The sequence below is a fragment of the Salminus brasiliensis genome, chromosome 17, assembly GCF_030463535.1.
Source record: "Salminus brasiliensis chromosome 17, fSalBra1.hap2, whole genome shotgun sequence".
Lineage (NCBI taxonomy): Eukaryota > Metazoa > Chordata > Actinopteri > Characiformes > Bryconidae > Salminus > Salminus brasiliensis.
In genome coordinates this window covers 36,735,322-36,758,898 of record NC_132894.1, presented here as the reverse complement: position 1 = coordinate 36,758,898, position 23,577 = coordinate 36,735,322, and the positions used below count along the sequence as shown (strand labels likewise).

Below are 23,577 nucleotides of genomic sequence, written 5' to 3'. Positions count from 1 at the left end.
TGGTTTATTTATGAAGGACTGATTTATTGCAGTTTTATTGTGACGTAATGAGATTAAAAGAAAAGGTCTGTATTAAATCTATATGAGGTTGACTGTACAAGCTGAATGAGTGGAAACGTGCTCGGTTGGTTTGTTATACTTTTGCACCAAAACATGAATAAGCTTACAGTCTTAATAATGTGCTATATAATATTTTTTAATAATAATAATAATAATAATAATAATAATAATAATAATAGTACTACTAATAATAACAACAGCAACAATAATAATAAATATTTGTCGTAATAATGTGCTATATAGTAATACATATTAGTAAATATTTGTCTTAATAATGTGCTATATAATAATACATATTAGTAAATATTTGTTTTAATAATGTGCTATATAATAATACATATTAATAAATATTTGTCTTAATAATGTGCTATATAATAATAATAAATATTAATAAATATTTGTCTTAATAATGTGCTATATAATAATACATATTAGTAAATATTTGTCTTAATAATGTGCTATATAATAATACATATTAGTAAATATTTGTTTTAATAATGTGCTATATAATAATACATATTAATAAATATTTGTCTTAATAATGTGCTATATAATAATACATATTAGTAAATATTTGTTTTAATAATGTGCTATATAATAATACATATTAGTAAATATTTGTTTTAATAATGTGCTATATAATAATACATATTAGTAAATATTTGTCTTAATAATGTGCTATATAATAATAATAAATATTAATAAATATTTGTCGTAATAATGTGCTATATAATAATAATAAATAATAATAAATATTTGTCTTAATAATGTGCTATATAATAATAATAAATATTAATAAATATTTGTCTTAATAATGTGCTATATAATAATACATATTAATAAATATTTGTCTTAATAATGTGCTATATAATAATACATATTAGTAAATATTTGTCGTAATAATGTGCTATATAATAATACATATTAATAAATATTTGTCTTAATAATGTGCTATATAATAATACATATTAATAAATATTTGTCTTAATAATGTGCTATATAATAATAATAAATATTAATACATATTTGTCGTAATAATGTGCTATATAATAATAATAAATATTTGTCTTAATAATGTGCTATATAATAATACATATTAATAAATATTTGTCTTAATAATGTGCTATATAATAATACATATTAATAAATATTTGTCTTAATAATGTGCTATATAATAATAATAAATATTAATACATATTTGTCGTAATAATGTGCTATATAATAATAATAAATATTTGTCTTAATAATGTGCTATATAATAATACATATTAATAAATATTTGTCTTAATAATGTGCTATATAATAATACATATTAATAAATATTTGTCTTAATAATGTGCTATATAATAATAATAAATATTTATACATATTTGTCGTAATAATGTGCTATATAATAATAATAAATATTTGTCTTAATAATGTGCTATATAATAATAATAAATATTTATACATATTTGTCGTAATAATGTGCTATATAATAATAATAAATATTTGTCTTAATAATGTGCTATATAATAATACATATTAATAAATATTTGCCTTAATAATGTGCTATATAATAATAATAAATATTAATACATATTTGTCGTAATAATGTGCTATATAATAATAATAAATATTTGTCTTAATAATGTGCTATATAATATTAATAAATATTTGTCGTAATAATGTGCTATATAATAATAATAAATATTTGTCTTAATAATGTGCTATATAATATTAATAAATATTTGTCGTAATAATGTGCTATATAATAATAATAAATATTGTGCTATATATATATAAATAGTTAATGTTTATTATTTGGATTTGAAATTGTTATTTTTTATGCTAAATCTGCTACAGTTAATGATCAGACTGGTCTGATGGAATTGAATGGAGCAGAATGTGTAATGTCACTTTCTTACCTTGATTGAAACGTTTGGACAAGCATTTCTCCTCATGGCTACATTAATAATGCTGTATAATAATCTTATACATGTATTTAATGTTTTGTTTCTCTAAATATTTATGTATAATTTTGCAGAATAACCAGATTTGCTCTTTCTTCACTCAAATGAAGGTCCACTTTAACTGCAACACCAGCAGATCACACAGTGACTGTAGAGTGTGTGTGAGTGTGTGTGTGTGTGTGTGTGTGTGTGTGTGTGTTCTGGATCTCACGCCTCTCTCCTTCTTTTGTCATTTTAATCAGGTATAATGTGCTACACATCTCTAAAGGGATTGAATACCCTGGGGATATTCGCTGGCCCCTGGCTGCGTGCCTCTTCCTGGCCTGGATGATCGTTTACGCCTCTTTAGCTAAAGGGATCAAGTCTTCAGGAAAGGTAAGAGAGGCTGAATGAGGCTGAGAGAGACTGAATGAGGCTGAGAGAGGCTGAATGAGGCTGAGAGAGACAGAGAGGCTGAGAGAGGCTGAGAGAGGCTGATTGAGGCTGAGAGTGAGGCTGAATGAGGCTGAGTGAGGCTGAGAGAGTCTAAATAAGGCTGAATGAGGCTGAGAGAGGCTGAGAGAGACTGAGAGAGGCTGATTGAGGCTGAGAGTGAGGCTGAATGAGGCTGAGTGAGAGGCTGAGAGAGGCTGAATGAGGCTGAGAGAGGCTGAGAGAGTCTAAATAAGGCTGAATGAGGCTGAATGAGGCTGAGTGAGAGGCTGAGAGAGGCTGAATGAGGCTGAGAGTCAGGCTGAATGAGGCTGAGAGAGGCTGAGAGAGGCTGAATGAGGCTGAGAGAGGCTGAATGAGGCTGAGAGAGGCTGAGAGAGGCTGAATGAGGCTGTATGAGGCTGGTTGCTCCTGTCTGCAGTCTTTCTTTGTGTCTCTGGTGGGTTTGGAGCTGGGAGAGCAGCGCTGCGCTCCGCTGGTGTTTTAAAGGAGGATTTTAAAGGAGTTGCTGCCACCTTGTGGCGCTTACTTGTCATCGCACCTTCTCTGTACTACGGCAGTGAGTCGGTGGGCAGACTGTTTTACTACAGAGGTGTGCTAAGGTTACTAAATGCCCTGCTCCTGGAAAACTCACAGACTTTGGATTCAACCTGATCCAACCAGGCCTGATTACTGCCTTCAGACGTCAGTGATGGACGGGGAGGTGTTGGAGTTGGGTTGGAGTTGGAACCTACAGGAGCAGGGGTCAGAGATTGGGGGCTGTCTGTGATGTGTTTACCATCATGGTAAGAGGAGTAGTCGTAGGTTCGGACCGTCTGGGATGGTTTTGCTTGTTATTTTAAAAATCTCACATCAGAGCGGTACTGCTTTGTTTCCCAGGGCTCAGGGAGCATCACGCTCGCTTGGGGTGTTGGTGATAAATCTCCATCACGGGTCAGTGGGCCTGTTGAACAGGTGTGGGGTTTTGGTCGGCTCACCTGATGCTTTTGGAATAACGAGTTTCACAACACAGATCTCAGGGAGGTTTCAGGGCTTCAGTCAGAGTCATGTTAGCAGTTTGTCAGATTTCCCTTTCATTTCATGGAATTAGTATAGAAACCCATTCCTCCCACTCTGACAACAAAACAGATATTATTATTATTATTATTATTATTATTATTATTATTTATTGCTTTATTATTATTATATTATTTATTATTATTAAATATTGCTGTGTCAGTATTTTGAGATGGTTTCTTGTCACTGAGCTGACTGGAGAAACAGTAGTAGGCTGTGAGTTACCTAAACCCTTTATTAGTGAAACAGAAGCTTATGATGTCATGAGGGCTAAGCTTTCTGGCTGAGGTCAGGTAATGAACCTGTGTGAATCTGATGTGGGCGGTGCTCGAAGTGGGCCGGCTCGCACCCGTACACAGTACCCAAACTTCTAAATGTCACGCTTTGGCATCCCAGAACGAATCTGCCCCCTCCGGACATCTCACCCCCCACACCCCCCGCCTTCTCTCTGCCACTATTGGTCTACACAAACACACACATTTACAATTGGGACAACAGAGAGTCAAACTCAGAGGCAGAGCCAATCAGAATCATTCTTTCGGGGGAGGAGGGCGGGGCTTCTACCAAACAGTGAAACCAGCAGGAGTTCAGGGCACGTCTGCAGCTCAGTGATCCAGGAAATGGTTTACCTGCCATGTACAAACTAATAATACACACAAGGGGGGCTTAACGGGGATGGGGTGTGATGGGGGGCAGCTTGTAAACTAGAGGAGCACCGCCCCTTTTTCCCACTTCAGGTGCTGGATGTGGGCTGATGAAGGCCTGCTGTTTGACGGTGTTGCTCAGGGCGCTCCTGAGCAAGTCCAAAACATGAATGGGTTAATATGGAGGATTTGAGCAAAAACAGAGGTTATAAATGTTTGATCTTTAATTTTCAAACTGAAAAATTCACCAGGTTCCTCAAACCCAGAAGAGCAGCAGCTGTTCCAGCACCGCAGACAGAGTCCTAAAGCTAGAGACTCGCTGTATAGCAGCTGCCATTAGCAGACCAGGGAGAATCCACTCATCTTTATTTCTTTACTGTAATAATGTGTATATTTAACATATACCGCAGAGGCAGACCTATTAAACCCTAACACAGCATTAGCTGCCCCCAAACTGCCCGTCTCTCCAGCATCAGCTCGCCAACCAGTCAGCACTCAGTAGCGGTAAGGCCAGCGTCTCCTTCAGTAGCTGTAGAATGGAAAATGTAAATGTGCAGGTGAGTGTTCTCTGCTTTTCAGTGTAATGCACCATTCTGCCGTCCAAAATGAAAGGAAGGTCCAGTACCAGTGGTCAGACACTATTTCCACTAGCTCCATTCACCCCATTCATTCAGGACTCGCTCCAGGACTCCCTCTGGTGTCATTTTGTGATACAGCAGGGGAAATAGGACGTGGCCAGGCTCTCCATGAACCAGCTCTTCTTAGGACTGAGATTGTATCGCCCCCTGCTGGGCTGGCAGGCTCAAGAGAGAACTTTAGGGTTTTTGAAAGGGCTTTTAGGGTTGAATGAAAGTGTGGGCTCTGCCTTCTGCTGTCTGGTACCAACACCGCAGTACTGGACAGTGTAAGCCAGTCTCTTAATGTTGTGTTTTACCTCTGCCCCATCCTCAGGTGGTGTATTTCACAGCCACGTTCCCCTACGTGGTGTTGGTCATCCTGTTGATCCGCGGGGTCACTCTGCCAGGCGCTGGCTCGGGCATCCTGTACTTCATCACACCCAAATGGGAGAAACTCAACGATGCTAAAGTAAGAGAGAGAGCTGATTACAGAACAGACTGACAGTCGATCACTCTTACATCCAGACCTTAAGAAAGTGTTTCAGTGCCGGTCAGGGACAGTTCACAAACAATTAATGATAATATTAATAATATAATAAATAGAATATTATAATTCTTACAGTAAAAAGGGAAGACATTACCGTAACTGGTCTCTCTCTCTCGCTCTCTCTCTCTCCAGGTGTGGAAAGATGCTGCCACTCAGATTTTCTTCTCTCTGTCTGCAGCGTGGGGGGGTCTGATAACCCTCTCCTCCTATAACAAGTTCCATAATAACTGTTACAGGTAAACACACCTCTCCATTCACTGTTTTAGGGGGGTGTTTGTATCCGACACTGACAGGGTGGTCTAATTAATGAAGTCTAGAAATGGTCCACAGCAGGGTTTCTCATCCACTGGGCTGTGGAACACAAGTAGGCTAAGAAGCGCCTTCTAGTGGTCCACATGTTTGAGACCCCCTGTTTTACAGAATCTCTTAAACAGCTGTACTGTAATGAAGTTAATGAGCAGTGATGTTTAATCTGGGATCACAGGCTGATCTATAATATAATGTGATTATGGAATTTGAGGAAAGGTCAGCTCCACTGACTCTCTACATGACTCCTCTCTGCAGGGACACCATCATTGTGACATGTACCAACAGTGCCACCAGTATATTCGCCGGCTTCGTCATTTTCTCAGTGATTGGCTTCATGGCCCACGAGCTGAAGGTGCCCATTGAGAGCGTGGCAGATGAAGGTAGGGTCACTTAAACACACCCCCTTAAAGCCTGCTTATTACATTACATTAAAGGACCTGTATCCCTGAGAAACACACACTCACCCAGTACAGTCACACCAGTAAACACACACACACTCACCCAGTACAGTCACACCAGTAAACACACACACTCACCCAGTACAGTCACACCAGTAAACACACACACACTCACCCAGTACAGTCACACCAGTAAACACACACACACACTCACCCAGTACAGTCACACCAGTAAACACACACACACTCACCCAGTACAGTCACACCAGTAAACACACACACTCACCCAGTACAGTCACACCAGTAAACACACACACACTCACCCAGTACAGTCACACCAGTAAACACACACACACACTCACCCAGTACAGTCACACCAGTAAACACACACACACTCACCCAGTACAGTCACACCAGTAAACACACACACTCACCCAGTACAGTCACACCAGTAAACACACACACACTCACCCAGTACAGTCACACCAGTAAACACACACACACTCACCCAGTACAGTCACACCAGTAAACACACACACACACTCACCCAGTACAGTCACACCAGTAAACACACACACTCACCCAGTACAGTCACACCAGCAAACACACACACACTCACCCAGTACAGTCACACCAGTAAACACACACACTCACCCAGTACAGTCACACCAGCAAACACACACACACACTCACCCAGTACAGTCACACCGGTAAACACACACACACTCACCCAGTACAGTTCCATTCTGCAGCCACTAGGGGATGTATGAAAAGAAGATACAGGATTTTCTGACTTAATGTTCTCTCTGTGTGTGTGTGTGTGTGTGTGTGTGTGTGTGTGTGTGTGTGTGTAGGACCAGGCATTGCGTTTGTTGTTTACCCTGAAGCCCTGACCAGACTGCCAGTGTCTCCGTTTTGGGCCATCATCTTCTTCCTCATGCTCCTCACACTGGGGCTGGACACCATGGTGAGTAGGAGTGCAGCATCGCACACACACACACACACACACACACACACACACACACAGAAACACACACACACTTCCACAGGAGTTCTGATTATTTTTTAAGGTTGGATTCAGTTTTAATATGACAAAGAATTATACTACCTGTCCAAATATTTGTGGACACTACTTCTAAGGAATGCATTCAGCTGCTTTAAGTACCTGACACAGATGAGGGGTATAAAGCCCCCCAGCATTGAGGAGCTGTGGAGCAGTGGAAGAGCTGTGTTCTCTGGAATGATGGTGGTGGAGCTCCATCCAGTACTTTTGGAGGGGATGAGTTGGGGATGATGAGGTGAGGTGATGATCATCTTCCAACATCCTGACCTCACTATCCCTGGATGCAATCAAATCCTCACAGCAATGCTCCTCCAGAATCTAGTAGAAAGTCTTCTTCTCTGGACAGTAGAGACAGTTACTCCAACAGAAGCAGGATCAGCTCTTTATAGTACTCTTGATTTCAGAAGAACTAAATAGAGCTTATCTGAAACAGTGGCACTAATCTACAGTATAGTCAGCTCACTGTGTGTGTCAGTGTGTGTGTGTGTGTGTCAGTGTGTGTGTGTGTGTGTGTGTGTATGTGTGTGTGTGTGTGTATGTGTGTGTGTCAGCTGACTGCAGCTCAGATTTATCCCGATCTGTTCAGATTACAAAGCCCTTCCTCAGCCAGGCTGATTAATGAACTGATCTAAATGTGAGCCGGACTTTCTGAGAATCATTCAGAGTTAGCACGGTCAGTGTTGGAGGAGCGCAGCGCTGTGCTGATCTGTAGCTGGGTCGGCTCCTCCACGCTTAATTAGAAAGTCTTTGTTTTCCTCCAGACTGACGTTCAGCAGGCGCTAATTAAGCTCACAAAGGGAAGGTTCTTCACTTAACGAGCAGAGTGAACACCTGCAGATCACTCACAGCCACAGCGCAGCCTACTGTTCCTGCTGCTCAGGTTCATTATGTGTGTGTGTGTGTGTGTGTGGGCTGAATCACTGTTATAACCTGCGCATGTGCGTACAGCATCACACTGGGAAGAGTGTCAGGCTCGACTAAATCCACCGCAGTAACACAGGGCTCTTAACCAGTGCTGAAGCTGAAGGCTGCAGTCACCCGCAGTCGCCTTCCTCAGCTGTGAATTCCAGCATGAGTGAGTGTGTGAGTGTGAACACACTGCTACTGTTGTGGTGTGTTCTGTGTTTATCACTCCAGAATCTCAGTCTGTGAAGGTGTGTGAGTGTGTTGCGTCTCTCGTTTACAGCGGTGAGAGCAGAGCGCTTCTGTCTGCAGGATTACCGAGATTTCCACAGATATTAAAATCAGCATAAATAATCAGAAAATGATTTTTTAGAATAATTTTAATTATTTCCAAGTTGAAAAAGCTTGTTAAGATGCTGAAATAACATGAAATGCAGTGTATAAAAACCTTGTATCTCCATCTTTGCCATTTTCTCTTTTCTCTATAATATGAATCTGGCAGTTGTTTTGTTTTTTTTACCCCAATTACCCGGATTTCTTTACCAATTACCCACCCCCTCTCTAGGACTCCCCCTATCAGCTCCCAACACTAGCAGTGCACTCCGAGACATGTGAAGTCTCATCACCTCTTTTCTAACTGACTCCAATGCAGCATCACTAGGCAGCTCCATCTATTCACCCAGAGAGAGCAGGGCCAGTTGTGCTCTCTCAGACCCCGACTGCTGATGGCAAAGCAGCATGACCCAGAAATTGAACTTGCAGTGATGTTCTTGATGTCCTCCAGTCCTCCAGAATGAGCAGGAACAGTCTTTTACATCAACTTCCATTGGAAGTTCAGATGGTTGTATTTAGTTAACTATTAATGAAGATCTTTTGGATGCTGTGTTAGAGCATCTGAAGCATTTCAGTGTCATTTAATTAAACCATGGTTCGAGTGTTTGGACTCTGTAGCTGCTTTAATCCCTAATTAGAGATTCTTCTGATTCACGTTCCTGCTTAGAGGTGACACATTACACTTCTTCTTCTCCAGCTTTATTTATGTAGCGCTTTTATTATCAGACGTCGCCACCAAGCAGTTTGACACATTTACTGTACTGTTTAATCCAGAGAGTGTAACACTTTATTACTCCATCCAATTATCCGACTACATCCTTTATCAGACTAGAGCTACAGTCTGGTGGGATTCCAGTATAATTTAGTTAGACTTTAAACCATCAGTTTACCTCAAATACAGCTGGAGTCTGTACCTCACACTTACCAGACAACTGAAGAGTCTCTCTCTCTCTCTCTCTCTCTCTCTCTTCTTCTGCAGTTCGCCACCATTGAGACGATAGTCACCTCCGTGTCGGACGAATTCCCTAAATACCTGCGCAAACACAAGCCCATCTTCACCCTGGTGTGCTGTGTGTGCTTCTACGTGCTGGGATTCCCCATGATCACCGAGGTTAGAGACACACACAGGATACCACTTCAACATGAGACATGAAATATTTGTTTATTACTGAGCTCATAAACACCTTACAGGTCAGCTCTTAGTCGGTGGTAAAGCTCTCAGCTTCTCAATAGGTCTCTTCTATTGAAGCCCAATCAGGATCAGTCTTTTACTCACAGATCATCATCTGATCTCATTTCCTCCTGTTTAGTCTGATGTTTCCTCATCTCAGATGCTCTATGTCTGTTTATTAATGAGTTATTAACACTTATAAACAGCAGAATGGCCCCTTGGAGGCTGCATGTAGTTTCAGTACTGGAGCTTCAAGGCTTATATTGCTAATCAAGCGTGGTCTACTTCAGTTCCTTAAGGAACAACTTTAAAAAATACAGTTTCTGTTGAAGTCCTGCAGCAAATTCCTACACAGCTTCTGCTAATTAAGTCCATTCAGTGAGAACCGCGAGAACCACGAGAACATAGGGAGGGAACGTAGATCATGATATTGTATAAAAATGTGTATATAATATACAGAAATATATAGAAAATATGATCCTGTGTGTGTGTGTGTGTGTGTGTGTTCCTGCTACAGAGTGGGATGTACATGCTACAGCTTGTGGACACTTATGCAGCCTCCTATTCTTTGGTCATCATCGCAATATTTGAGCTGATTGGAGTTTCGTACATCTACGGTGAGTTCATTAACACTGTCAGACCTGTGAACCCCAGGATGTTCTTCACTGTCTTTGCTACATTTACTGCCATAATTAATAGTTTTGTAGACCCTAAATCAGAACCCTGAGGGGCACAAAATATGCTGTAACTGTTAACAAATGACTCGTCATAGTTTCTGCATTGGGGTTAAAAACTGAATCTGGACTTAAACTTTAAATCACTTTTCATATGAAGTATTGTCATTTGTCAGTAGTAGCTCATAGACAATAGTATGTTATTGATCTGTTTAGGGATTGTGGGAGCAACAAAAAGTAATCTATATATATAATCAGATATTTTATTGATCTACTCTAGTAATATAATGTGTTCCTGTATTTTTTTCTTGTTCACTACATAGAAATACAAGCCAGTTTTTGAATTTGTTAAAATGAATGTTATTAATTTTGGTTCTGTAATTTATTTATTCTGGATCATAAGTTTATTAGAAATTATAAAGTTTTATGTAGCTGACAAACCTTTCAAATATAGTCCCTATATGCAAATGTTACCATTACCATGATTTTCTGAGTGTAAAGAAGTGAATACATCCTCTACAGGAAGCTTAAATATAGGATTTGTTCTGTATCATTAAAACTTATTTCTGTTATTTACTGGATGAATGTTTACCATTACAGACTTTTCCACATTAAATGAATGGTAAATAACCCGAGATTGTGTCAGAATGTACAGAAGTGCGTCTCTGTAGAGGATGTGGCTTATTTACATTCACAACATCAGCTCTATATGGCACCTGAACGGGGGCGCCAACACTTTTGCATACAACTCGACCTTAAAGCGTTGAGTTAAAAAGTCTTTCATTAGACTGGATGTTCTACCTGTGGAACGACAGACCCGGCAGTGTGCTGTGCAGTTTCTGGTCCAGTTCGGTTCAGCAGGAGCTCGGCCTAAAGTAGAGCTCTGGGCAGGTTCTGTGCTCGGTGCTGTCAGCAGGTTTTACTGTTAGCTGGAGCAACACCAGCAGATGTATTGCGAGGTGTTGCACTGCTGCAGTGGGTTACACCGGCACTGATCCGAGGCTTCAGTTAGAAACAGCTGAAACCCAGAGAAACCTTTAGAGAGTCCTTCACAGCTCCTACTACTGCCCCTGAGTCACACCACGCTCCTCTCAGCAGTCTGATCACTCTTCTGCTGTCACTGTTAACCAGGGTTATTCAGCAGAACTGAATTAGCACTAGATGTTGTTCTTCATTGCTTATTATATTAGGATGTGGGACAGTACTGCAAAGACAATACAAGCTGCATAATAACAACAGGCAATAACTACAATACATTCAGTATAAATATCTGCATGAAGGCAAAGGTAAGGTGATATTCAGCCATTTATTAAAACGTAAATTCTGAGTAAAGAATCAGTCAAGTGTTAAAAGTGTGCTGGTCAATATTAGTGTGTACTATTATCATTCACAAATTCAGATTAAGACCCAATTCAAGTCTAAAAAGATAGATTGCTTTATGCCCAACAATAAATTTGTCCAATCAAAAAACAGAAAACTCATTAAACAAAGAAAAATCATAGTGCAGAAATAAAAAGAATAAAATGTATAAATAAGAGGTTAATACTTCACTGAGAATATTGTACATTTCCTAATACTAGTCTAAACTTAGAATAGAGAGTATTTCCACTGACCCTGTAATTTAGTCTTATACTAGGCTTAATCCAGATAAATGTCAGAGAGTGGTGTTTGGGTTAGGCTGTGCATTTCCCTCTATGACCACAAGATGGTGCTTTTGTCATTCCAGTTAGTTTTAGCAGGCTAGATGAGCTCATTCCCTTAATCACCCTTAACCCCTTAAACTACAGGCTTATAAATCAGTGTTCAATATTAATAGCAATAACTGATCAATATTTATTTTTCAGTTATTAATCTAACAGGAATTCTGTTATTCAGCAGCACAATGTAAGTTATGTAGTTGTGAGAGTGACACACTGTGGGGTCTTTAGGGTTTAAAGGGTTAAAGTAAATCACACATCTGTAGCAGGAAACCCTGTGAGATTGAGACACTCTGGAAATATGAGGATATTACTTTTATTCTGAGATATTTGCACAGATTTACTTTAATTATTTATTTACTTTAACTTAATTTATTTATTATTATTTATGTTCTGATTATTTGTTGAATTTGTTTATTTTGCAAAATCAAATAAATAGGATTTTATTCTGAGATAAAATTGAATATATTATATATTAATTATGTTTTTTTATATTAAATGTCCACAATATCAGGTGCAGAAATGTAGCCTTGGCTTTTCCAGTATAAACTGGTTCCAGTGAAGCGACACCACCGCTGCCCTAATTCCTGTCTCCTTCCCCCTTTGCCTCTTTGAGCTTCACTCAGTCAATATTTCTCTCTCTCTCTCTCTCTCGCTCTCTCTCTCGCTCCTCCCTGCAGGTCTGCAGCGATTTTGTGAGGACATAGAAATGATGATTGGATTTCAGCCAAACAAGTTTTGGAGGATATGCTGGGCCTTTGTCACTCCCACCATCCTTACAGTACGTCCAATCCACACTGAATAGGCCGTTTCTACGCCTCCCCGACCCCCCGTCTGCGCTCAGATGAGGGGCTGGAAATGGACTGCTAAGAAGAAGCGTTTACTTGCTTTTGAAAGAAGCCAAAAAACAAGCGCAGCCCCCCGTTTCCCAGGCGGAGCAGAGTCTCCCTTCTGGAATTTTCTGCCATTTATGGGCGAGAAATCACAGTGGCTCTCTCTCAAACCCCACAAATGGCAGGTTCTGTGGCCTTTGCTGCTCGACACATGTCCAGCATTAGCCGCTAATAGCTAAGCTGGGAAAGCGCTGCTGGAAAATGATATTTGTGACACCCTCATAGATCAGTGTTATCACCCGCTGACCAGCGTCCTCCCCTGGGACTGATCCTAAAACCCCAGGGGGCACAGAATATGACAGGGGCTAATGCTGATAGCCGCTCCTTTTCCTTTTACTGCAACCATGGAGTGTGTGTGTGGGGAGGGGAGGGGGGGGGGTCCAGTCAGTGGCTTCAACTGCCTTTTAAAAGGCCTAGAGTGTCCTAATAATCACAGTTACTACACTTTATTGAAATGAAAGGGGTGTGGAATGTAATCACTGCTATATTTGACAAAGCAAACCGTTCTCTGCCCAGTCCCTACACAGGGTTTTACAGGTAGACACTCTCACTGACCACTGACTTTCTGTTTATTTGGGTTTATTCTAATGTTATATAGAGTTAATTACAGGTAGACACTCTCACTGACCACTGCCTTTATGTTTATTTGGGTTTATTCTAATGTTATATAGAGTTAATTACAGGTAGACACTCTCACTGACCACTGACTTCATGATTATCTGGGTTTATTCTAATGTTATATAGAGTTAATTACAGGTAGACACTCACTGACCACTGACTTTATGTTTATTTGGGTTTATTCTAATGTTATATAGAGTTTACTACAGGTAGACACTCTCACTGACCACTGACCACTGACCACTTTTTGTTTATTTAATGTAGCATTAATTAAACATTAATGGCATGTTAATTCTATAAATATGAAGAGTATATCTGTGTCTTTCTCTCTCAACACTGCAGTTTATCCTGGCACTGAGTCTGTACCAGTGGCAGGTCATGACCTATGAGGACTACACTTACCCCACCTGGTCCATGGTGATGGGCTGGTTGATGGTCATCTGCTCTGTCATCTGGATTCCCATTATGTTCGTCATCAAGATGCACCTGGCGCCAGGAACTCTGATTGAGGTAGTCTCTCTGTGACAGGCGGGCTGTGGGGGGTGGGCTGAAGCTGGTCTTCTACCTTGGCTTAGTCCAGATTTTTACCCCATACAAGCGTGCATTATAAGCACTGCAGCTAGGGGGCACTATAGGGAGAGTTAACTCATGCAAAGGTTGGACTAGAGAGACTGTAAGTAACTGGACAGGGTTAGGGAGAGCTTTGGACGCATGAAGAGAAATTAGTTTGTAGTTAATTTATTATAATTATTATTTATGATAATATTGTTTAGTAATACAATTTACCCACCAATCAATCAGTCAGCTAATCAATCAATATGACAAGTGATTTAAAGCCTTTGAATAGTAGTGTAGACAACAGCATAGAGAGAGCCTGATAGCTCCAGTGCTAATCGATGGGGTATAAGCTTCCATTACTTGTTAGCTACATTAGCCTCGTCGCTCTAGTGCTACCTCTCCAGGCACGCGTTTCCATTGCTTGTTAGCTGCATTAGCACTGTAGCTCCAGTGCTAATTGATGGGGTATATATTTTCATTGCTTTAAGCTGTATAATGTAAGTTTCTCTCTCTCTCTTTCTCTCTCTCTCTGTCTCTCGCTCTCTCTCCCTCTCTCTCTCTCTTTCTCTCTCTCTCTCTGTCTCTCGCTCTCTCTCCCTCTCTGTCTGACCGTAGCGTCTGAAGCTGGTTTGCTCTCCCCAGCCTGACTGGGGTCCTTTCCTGATGAAGCACCGCGGTGAGCGCTATAAGAACATGATCGACCCTCTGGGCACGAACTCACTGGGCCTCAAACTCCCACCCAAAGACTTTCAGATGTCCGCCCAGTACCAGTAACCCCAAAACCAGTGGAGGAAACAGACTCAACTTCATAACTAAGGAACGGTCCAGTCAGTTTTGCTAATGCTGCTAACAATGAATTAAAAACGTAGTCGAGAGTTAGCATCGCAAAAACATCATTTTTAGCAACATTAGCATCTTAGCTGTAGCTTTCAGTAATCAGTTAATGAGTGCAGGGTACTGAGACCTCAGATAGGGTAAACCCTCTGTTCTCCAGTGCAAACTAAACAAAGCTGTGGTGAAGTTTCGAGAGCGCAGGCTTTACTCTAACAGAACCACAAACGTCCCCAAAAGTGTCGGGACGTCTCGCAGCGTTCCCTGTCCTATTGTCTGTCCTCTCTTGACCTCTTTTCCCTCTTTTTTTGGTGATTTGTTTCTTGCTTGGGCGGAAACCCTCCATCAGTCTGAGCGTGGAGGTCAAATGAACGTCAAAACTGGACTTTCCTATTTAGCCGCAATATGGGATCAAGGGTTGGACAAGCTTTACAGAACACTGGTAAAAAACCAACCCATTCAGCCCTAATGAGGGACAGTAGCTCCGCCTCCTCAGTGTATATCACAATTCCTACATTTAGAGTCTCTGATTAGGGTGAATATTAATAACTCTCTAAATGTAGGTACTGAGGAGGCGGAGCTACAGTCGCACATGTTACCAGTGTCCTGTAAAGCGTGTCCAGGTGACTGTTGGGCCTGAAGAGGTCACTGTTTCTCTTCACCTGTATCTTCCTACAGTATATCCTGTACTCTGTGCCTCTGATTCCTCTATCAGTGTAGTATTGCGTAGCGTAGCTCTAACCTAAACCTTTCTATTCCTGCTGTACAGGAAGCTGTCTGTAAGCTAGGAGCCATTCTACTGTGTTTCACTTTCAGTCTATTTATTGATCGCTCAATGACATAATCTCCTCAATATCCTCTTAGCTTAGGAGCAGAAGCTTCAGGGCGCGCTAGAGTAGATCCATTTCTCTCTCTCTTGAGTAAACGGCATAAAAAACGCAGCCATGCAAAAGTGTAAATGTTACCCTTTAGTCTTTTGGATACTACTCAGCGGCCAGCAAGCTTTGAAATGTTGCAGCTAAGAGAGCTTAGAGCTTTCCACTGTGTGTTGTGATCCTTTTTCATGGACCCTTAACCCGTTCTCTTATATGCAGACTATGGTAGGGCACGGTGGTGGAAAGTCCATATAATATCTATGTGTATTTGTATACTGAGAGACGTGTGTGTGTGTGTAGAATGTGTGTCTTGTTCGCTGTGAGGCTGTCCCATATGACCTATAATCGTTTGCAGAGAGCCTGTGGTAGTTAGTGCAGTGTCGTCCACTCCATACGATGTCTTAATCCGTCTCTGTAGCTCTGTAGGTTAGAGAAGAACAAAGATATGTTCTCCCTGATGTGGAATGGCGTGAAAGACGTCCGAGGACCATTCCGCCTCTCGGAAACGCTTCTGTCTCATCTCGTCTCGTCTGCGTCTCTCGTCATGAAACAGGGTCTCAGGTATACTCCATATGTTCACGGATGTGGAGCGGCTTTGTGGAATTGCTTTTTTTAACTTCTACAGCTGCGAAGGAGGAACAGCGACATCAAGAAAAGGAAAACATCCTGAGATCGATCGATGTTACATAACTCTACTGTCCGGCTCTGGAGGCTTACTGTGATAATAACAGGGTTTGAATGTGAAGGTGTTGAGGCTTGATGGAAGGATGGAGCTTGTTGTTGTCATTCCCTTCAAGACTTCCCAGTACATGTGGTTGGTTTGTGCGTCCACAGTGTTTAGATTTAGATTAGATCTGGATGGAGATCATCCCCAGATGTTAATCCACTTTGAGCTGGTTTACACCAGGCATTAACACCTCTTTAATCCTGGGCCATGCCTCTTCCACATCAGCAGCCCAAGTCCAAAAGAGCACAGTTGGTTGTGTCTCTCCGGGTGGGTAGATGGCGCTCTCTCTACTCATCCCTCTTGAGCGATGTTGGCCGGCACAGGCGTCTGTTAGCTCGTGCGGTGGAGTTGGGGACCCGGCGATTTCCTCAGAGCGTGTCAGCTGCTTGGCGATCAGCGGCATTTAGAAAAGAGGTGGTGACTGACTTCAGATGTATTGGAAGAGACGTGTTGGGTGCATTGATAGTGCTGGGGAGCTACGGAGGGTAGAAGGGTAAGGCTTGGTTGGCAGTACAAAAAAAATGGCTTTACTCTGCTTTGCTTTGGTAACAAGAACAGGAGGATTATTTTCCTCAACAGAAAAATTTTCCTTCAAACTGCCAGCATGAGGAGACCAGCTAGCCTAAACCTGGCAGTTAAGAATCCCACCCTCGAGGACTGGAGATCTTCTCAGCTTGTCTAGAGCAAGAAAAACGATACAGACACAATTAGTTGTTGTAATCAAGATCATTTGCATAGCGATCAGATTGAAGCTTATCAGGTCACAATCCAGATACTCGTGACATCACACAGGGTCTCAGATCCTGATAAAGCCACGGAGACAGCGTGCAGGAATCTTCCCTCTTCTACAGCTCAGACCGAGGACCAGTCTTTAGCCTCCAGCTGTTTGGAAAAGAACACACATAAATAGCGTAACTGACAGAGCGTATGTGCATTAATGCCGTGGGCGACTAATCAGGCCTTCTTTTTCCAGCCATAACCGATCAAAGCCTCGCGCTCATTCTGAAGCAATCAGGAAGACTATTGGCGTAATATCGGCCAATTTAAAGGAGCACTCACCTCCAAAGTGGAGAAGAAACAGGCCTTGATTAAAAATAGCCGAGCGCCACAGGCGCCATGGTGAGCGTAGTGTGTGTGGGGGTGGGGGGAAGTGGGGGGGAGACTGGCCAGTTAATGGAAGATGGGATGGATGCTAAGAAAGCGATTCGCTGGAGGTGGAACGCTGAGATTTACGGCTGTGTCTGGACTCGCCGCATGCTTCTTCATAGCTGTGAAATGAAGTTTGACTCGCAATCATCTTCCACGAATAGCCTCGGAAAGAACAAAGCTCTCGAAAAGACGATGAGGTGCCGAAAGAAAAGAGAAAAAATGCTATCTATAAATATATAAATATAAATATTGCTTCAGTATTTATTCCCACAAAATGCTTCTTCTTTCTGTGTGCTGTATGTGTGTGTGTGAGGTGTGTGTGTGTGTGCGTAGCTAACTGCTTTCATTAATACTTAACCAGCCGTCCGGTCTTTAGTGGACGGCAGCCTGGCCTACTGAGATAGACGGCAGAAACTGAAAAAGACTTGAGCAGCTCTACGCCTTCTTTAAACGCCTGCCTTCCCCTCAGGAAAACAAAGCAGCAGGACGAACGGGACGGCCTTTTTGATTTAGCAACCCCGTCTCACAGGGTCCCAGTGCTGCGGCAGCCGAGGGCCAGCCCATGCCAGGGTGGACCCCACTGGAATTAAAGGAATTTTCCAGCGTGGTTTCAATTTAGCCTCAATCTGCTGTGTCTGCGTCATCCATCGATCCCCACAGATTAGAATTTCAGCTAGATTCTGTGTGTGTAGAACTGAAAACACACTTACCCTATTGGAATGCATTAGAATTTAATGGGCAGTTGCTAGATTTAGGGTGTATATGACTCTGCTGTCTCAGTGTATGGATGCGACTGACTGGCAGAATGTCTAATCATAGATGTTCTTATGAAATTGTTTTAAGTATTTTAACTTTCCTGGTAGTTTTCTGGTTGTCGTAGTCATGAGATGGAGCTGGTAAAACTTCAACCACGTCACGACGCTGGAAACCACACGTTCTTCCTGTTTCTGTAAAAGTAGCTTTACAAGATTGATTTGGAACCCATTATTAAACGATAATTAAAGGATTAAGGTGTAAACTGAACATTCAGACACATTCAGAGGGGGTTGTGGTGAAACACTCTTCTAGAGTCAAAAGGCCTAAAATAGTTTAGCGCCTCTTAAAGTTAAGCACAGTAACTCTATTGAAATCTCAGTGATTATATTTTGAACTTTTTGTGAAATTCCTCTTTAATTGAGATTCTGCTTGAACATGCACTGAATGCAGCAGCTGCCCTTTGACCTCTATTATAGGTGCATTTCCAATAGTTTATTTTGTCTGTATGGTGACGTGTATTGAAAAAATCATCTGTGGTGATCAACCATAATCTGCAGATCCAGCAGATGAACATTAGGCTGAAAATCACAGAGGTCCTCCTTTAAGGCCAGTCTGCAGTCTGTTTGTTTGGAGACATGGAGGAGTCTAGAAGAATCCGTCTGCCTTGCCCGGTGGCGTAACACTTGGCGTACACTCTCGCTCGCCAGGCCTCGTCGCCGCTGCGCTCGTCTTCATATTGGAAGCCTGTCTTTATAACCCAGTGAGATACAGGACCGAGCGGTGGCGCTCTAGGTGAACTAGGTAGCAGGCTTGCATGTGCTGTTTGTGTTAGCTGTGTTATTTTGTCCATGTATGCTTCCTCCCCCTCCTCCTCCCTCTCCTCCCTTCCCGCTGCATGTCTTCCTCACTGCTGAGTTACTGAGTTTACTGTCTTTTCCTCAGAAATCCTGTCGGAGAGGAGGTTTCTAAAGTAGAACACAGAAAATAAAAAGTGTATGTTTTAAAGCCTACAGGACAACAAGGGGCAGTAGGTAACCAAAGAGGGAGAACTTCTTATAAAGCTGAATAAAAAAAGAAGATATTTAAAAAGATATTTAAAGTTAAATAAAAGAAGTAAATACATATATAAATAGACTCTATCTATATGGAGAAGTGAATATATTACTCTATGTGTTTAGGAGACAGAGATACTGCCACTCATTTTCCATTTAGTGCTCACTGATGTTTGCCCATATGTAACTCCACATCTTCAGGTAACCATCGGCCTTATAGATATCCTCTGATAATAAAAACTATACTGTATGTATTTCAAAAATATCAGTACAGAGTAGCTTCTAGTCACTCATATATGTAATCCTATCTCTAATGTAATGTATGGTGTGTCTTTTGGCACTTTATTGTGGACCTATCACTGCATAGGTAAAATTTCTAATTACTTGGGTAATGTCGAATATTTCTGTGTGTTTTACGTGAGGTAAATCTGCCTATGGATACAGATATGTACCTCCACCAGATCATAACATCCTTGGTTTGAAAATATGATATGAGTATATAGATAAAGATATATATATATAGATATATAATTGAGAAAAAAGATCTATGTTTTGAATCTTGTGCCAGAAGAAAAAAAAACAGTAATAGTAATAATAATAATCATGTATGTGAAGATGCATCATTTATTTTAAATGCCATTAATCCTTGAGGCCCTACCTCAGATTTTGTATTTCATGTATAGAAATGCAATTGAAGTATAGTATCTTTGCCGAAAATATAATAAAAGCAGAGTAATCATGAAGTGTATATCCTCGAAATCAACAAATAAATGTCAATGTTTTCAACTTCAACTGTTCCGACTCTCATTAGCTCTGCTGAACAGAACACACGCTACCACAGACATGATGCTAACCTGCTTAGAACCCGCAGGTTCCACGCGCTGGAAAGCCCACTGTGGAAAAGTACTTTTACCACGGCTAACGTGGACATACATGCACCGCCCTCTAGTGGCAGATTTGTGAAAGCAGCTTTTTTTGCTTGGGCTCGGTACCGGCTCCATCTAGAGTCAGTGGGTAATTTTTGTGTCAGATAAATATCTCCCTGTGTTTGAAGTTAATCAATGAGCATCAATGATTGGCCGCTGCTTGACCACTCTTCTCGGCAGAATCGGTTTAATTAAAGAGTTGAATTAAAGGCCATTCCGAAAACTTCCAAACCTCTGACGTGTGTTTGGTGTTCCTGTCCTGTTAGAACCTAACAGTGTCCAGGTCTTAATCGTCCAGCTGAAGGTTTGAGATTCCATCCGTTTTAAGCAGAGACCAGTTCCACTGGTAGCAAACCATTCAGCTACTTTAAGCTGCTGACACAGATGTGCAAATGCACACACACAGCTTATATAGTCTCTGTAGAGAAACACTGCCAATAGAATAGGACTCTCTATAGCAGAATATGACCCTATCAGCACCATGCTGCCTAACGTCAGGTGTGGGCTAGAGGGGTATAAAGCCCCCCAGCATTGAGGAGCTGTGGAGCAGTGGAGGAACTATGTTCTCTGGAATGATGGTGGAGGAGCTCCATCCAGTACTTTTGGGATGAGGTGAGGTAGAAACACTCTCGTCTTTATACGGAATTATAATCCTCACAGCAAAGCTTCTCCAGAATCTAGCAGAAAGTCTTCTTCTCTGGACAGTAGAGACAGTTACTCCAACAGAAGCAGGATCAGCTCTTTAATACCCTTGATTTTAGAAGAGACTGGAGGAATGAGCAGGTGTCCCAATACTTTTGTCAATAAAGTGTATATACATTAATTCAACTACTTTCAAACATTTGAACACCGTTTGTTGAGATGGTGGGTTAAGGTGTCTACACTTCCTACACTCTTGTGTCATCCTGATGTCCTGCTTTCCTGCAGCTCTCAGGGGTTCCTAAAAGGTCAGTGCCCCATTACCCATCCAGGTGTGCAGTAATTGCTGTTTGGCTCCAGCAGGTTAGTGGCTCAGAGGAAAGGATTGCTAATCTCAGAACGAGCCAATACCTTAATCCATAGCCTGCTGGGTCACTGCAGTCCGAATCAGAGTTCAGCCCTCACCCTTCCGAGGGGTCAAGCCTGGGAAGTGACATCACTTAAGAAAGGGTTTTGACACCTCACAAGGGTCTTCTGGGTTCTGGACTTTAGTTCACGGCATGATGTGTTTAAACTTAACCTTTACCTTTACAGCTGTTTGATGTATCAGGAAACTTTAGATTCGTGTCCCTCTGACCCTGTTTACACCTGGATACTTCAGGTATCTTGAGGTTCTAATGAATACATAAAAAAAGAACAGTGATCTGCTGCTGTCCAATCAGTGCCCCACACTCCTCCATACCGTTAAAGCTCAGGTGCTGCTGGTTCCTGATCTTACTGTGGGTTCCCTATCAGTCAGGGTTCTAGCGGTCAGCTTCAGCAGAGCTCTCAGAGTTAATACTGGACTACAGCTGAACCCCAGCAGGAGTTTAGTGATGTGGATTATTAGATTTATCCACCTTAAAAAGCATCAGAAAATGGGCTGATTTATAAAAATACTGGATGTCCTCTGACTCCCCAACTGAAGGAACTAGTGAAGTATTTGGTAATCATGTTCTCTCTCTCTCTCTCTCTCTCTCTCTCTCTCTCTCTCTCTCTCTCTCTCTCTCACACACACACACACACACACACACACACACACACGCTCACACTCACTCACAGACGGCATATCAAGCACCCTGCCCTTTGAAATCAGCGTATCTGACAGCGCTTTGTCTACTAATGTAGACACCTCTGAACTTTACAAGGATTATCTGCTGCAAATGAGGAGTCACACCGAGAATTAACTACAGCATCCAGCTCCTGTCTGCCAGCAGGAGGAACCCCTCCAGACGCCCTGATAACCGCTTTGTGCCACATATCACTCACCAGAAAACAGAACAGAAAACCACGCTGGAAAATAACGTCTTCACCAATGAAACCATGGTGACTCCAGTCTGGATATGTAGTAGTCCTCTCTTCTTCTACAGTATACAGACATACTTACAGTGGGGAGAACAAGTATTTGATACACTGCTGATTTTTCAGGTTTTCCCACTTGCAAAGCATGTAGAAGACTGTAATGTTTATCATAGGTACTCTTCAACTGTGAGTGATGGAATCTAAAACAAAAATCCAGAAAAATACATTGTATGATTTTTAAATAATTAATTTCCATTTTATTGTGGGAAATAAGTATTTGATCATCTATCAACCAGTAAGAATTTTGGCTCTCACAGACATGTTACTTCTTCTTTAAGAAGCCCTCCTGTTCTCCACTCATTACCTGTATTAACTGCACCTGTTTGAACTCGTTACCTGTATAAAAGACACCTGTCCACACACTCAATCAGTCAGACTCCAGCATCTCCACAATGCCCAAGACCAGAGAGCTTTGTAAGGACATCAGGGATAAAATTGTAGACCTGCACAAGGCTGGGATGGGCTACAGGACAATAGGCAAGCAGCTTGGTGAGAAGGCAACAACTGTTGGTGCAATTATTAGAAAATGGAAGAAATGCAAAATAACGGATAATCTCCCTCGGTCTGGGGCGCCATGCAAGATCTCACCTCGTGGAGCATCAATGATCTTGAGGAAGGTGAGGAATGAGCCCAGAATTACACGGCAGGACCTGGTCAATGACCTGAATAGAGCTGGGACCACAGTCTCAAAGAAAACAATCAGTAACACTCTACGCCGTCAAGAATTAAAATCCTGCAGTGCACGCAAGGTGCCCTTCCTCAAGCCAACGCATGTCAAAGCCCGTCTGAAGTTTGCAAATGACCATCTGAATGATCCAGAGGAGGAATGGGAGAAGGTCATGTGGTCTGATGAGACAAAAATAGAACTTTTTGGTTTAAACTCCACTCGTCATGTTTGGAGGAAGAAGAATGATGAGTACAACCCCAAGAACACCATCCCAACCGTGAAGCATGGCGGTGGAAACATCATTCTTTGGGGATGCTTTTCTGCAAAGGGGACAGGACGACTGCACCGTATTGTGGGAAGGATGGATGGGGCCATGTATCGTGAGATTTTGGCCAACAACCTCCTTCCCTCAGTAAGAGCACTGAAGATGGGTCGTGGCTGGGTCTTCCAGCATGATAACGACCCAAAACACACAGCCAGGGCAACTAAAGAGTGGCTCCGTAGGAAACATCTTAAGGTCCTGGAGTGGCCTAGCCAGTCTCCAGACCTGAATCCAATAGAAAATCTTTGGAGGGAGCTTAAAGTCCGCGTGGCCCAGCGACAGCCACGAAACCTGAAGGCTCTGGAGG

General features: G+C 41.7%; 1 protein-coding gene across 1 annotated transcript; it reads left to right on the top strand.

Annotated features, from left to right (window-relative positions):
- Window positions 1–2,254: 2,254 nt before the first annotated feature.
- On the top strand, window positions 2,255–14,699 carry slc6a5 (solute carrier family 6 member 5; the record flags this gene model as incomplete). The annotated part of the gene is made up of 10 exons (XM_072660058.1): window positions 2,255–2,387; window positions 5,096–5,230; window positions 5,441–5,544; window positions 5,873–5,997; window positions 6,870–6,982; window positions 9,294–9,425; window positions 10,003–10,102; window positions 12,537–12,637; window positions 13,710–13,877; window positions 14,541–14,699. Coding segments are annotated over 10 exons (1,270 nt in total), but the record flags the coding sequence as incomplete, so codon positions are not given.
- Between the last annotated feature and the right edge of the window lie 8,878 nt (window positions 14,700–23,577).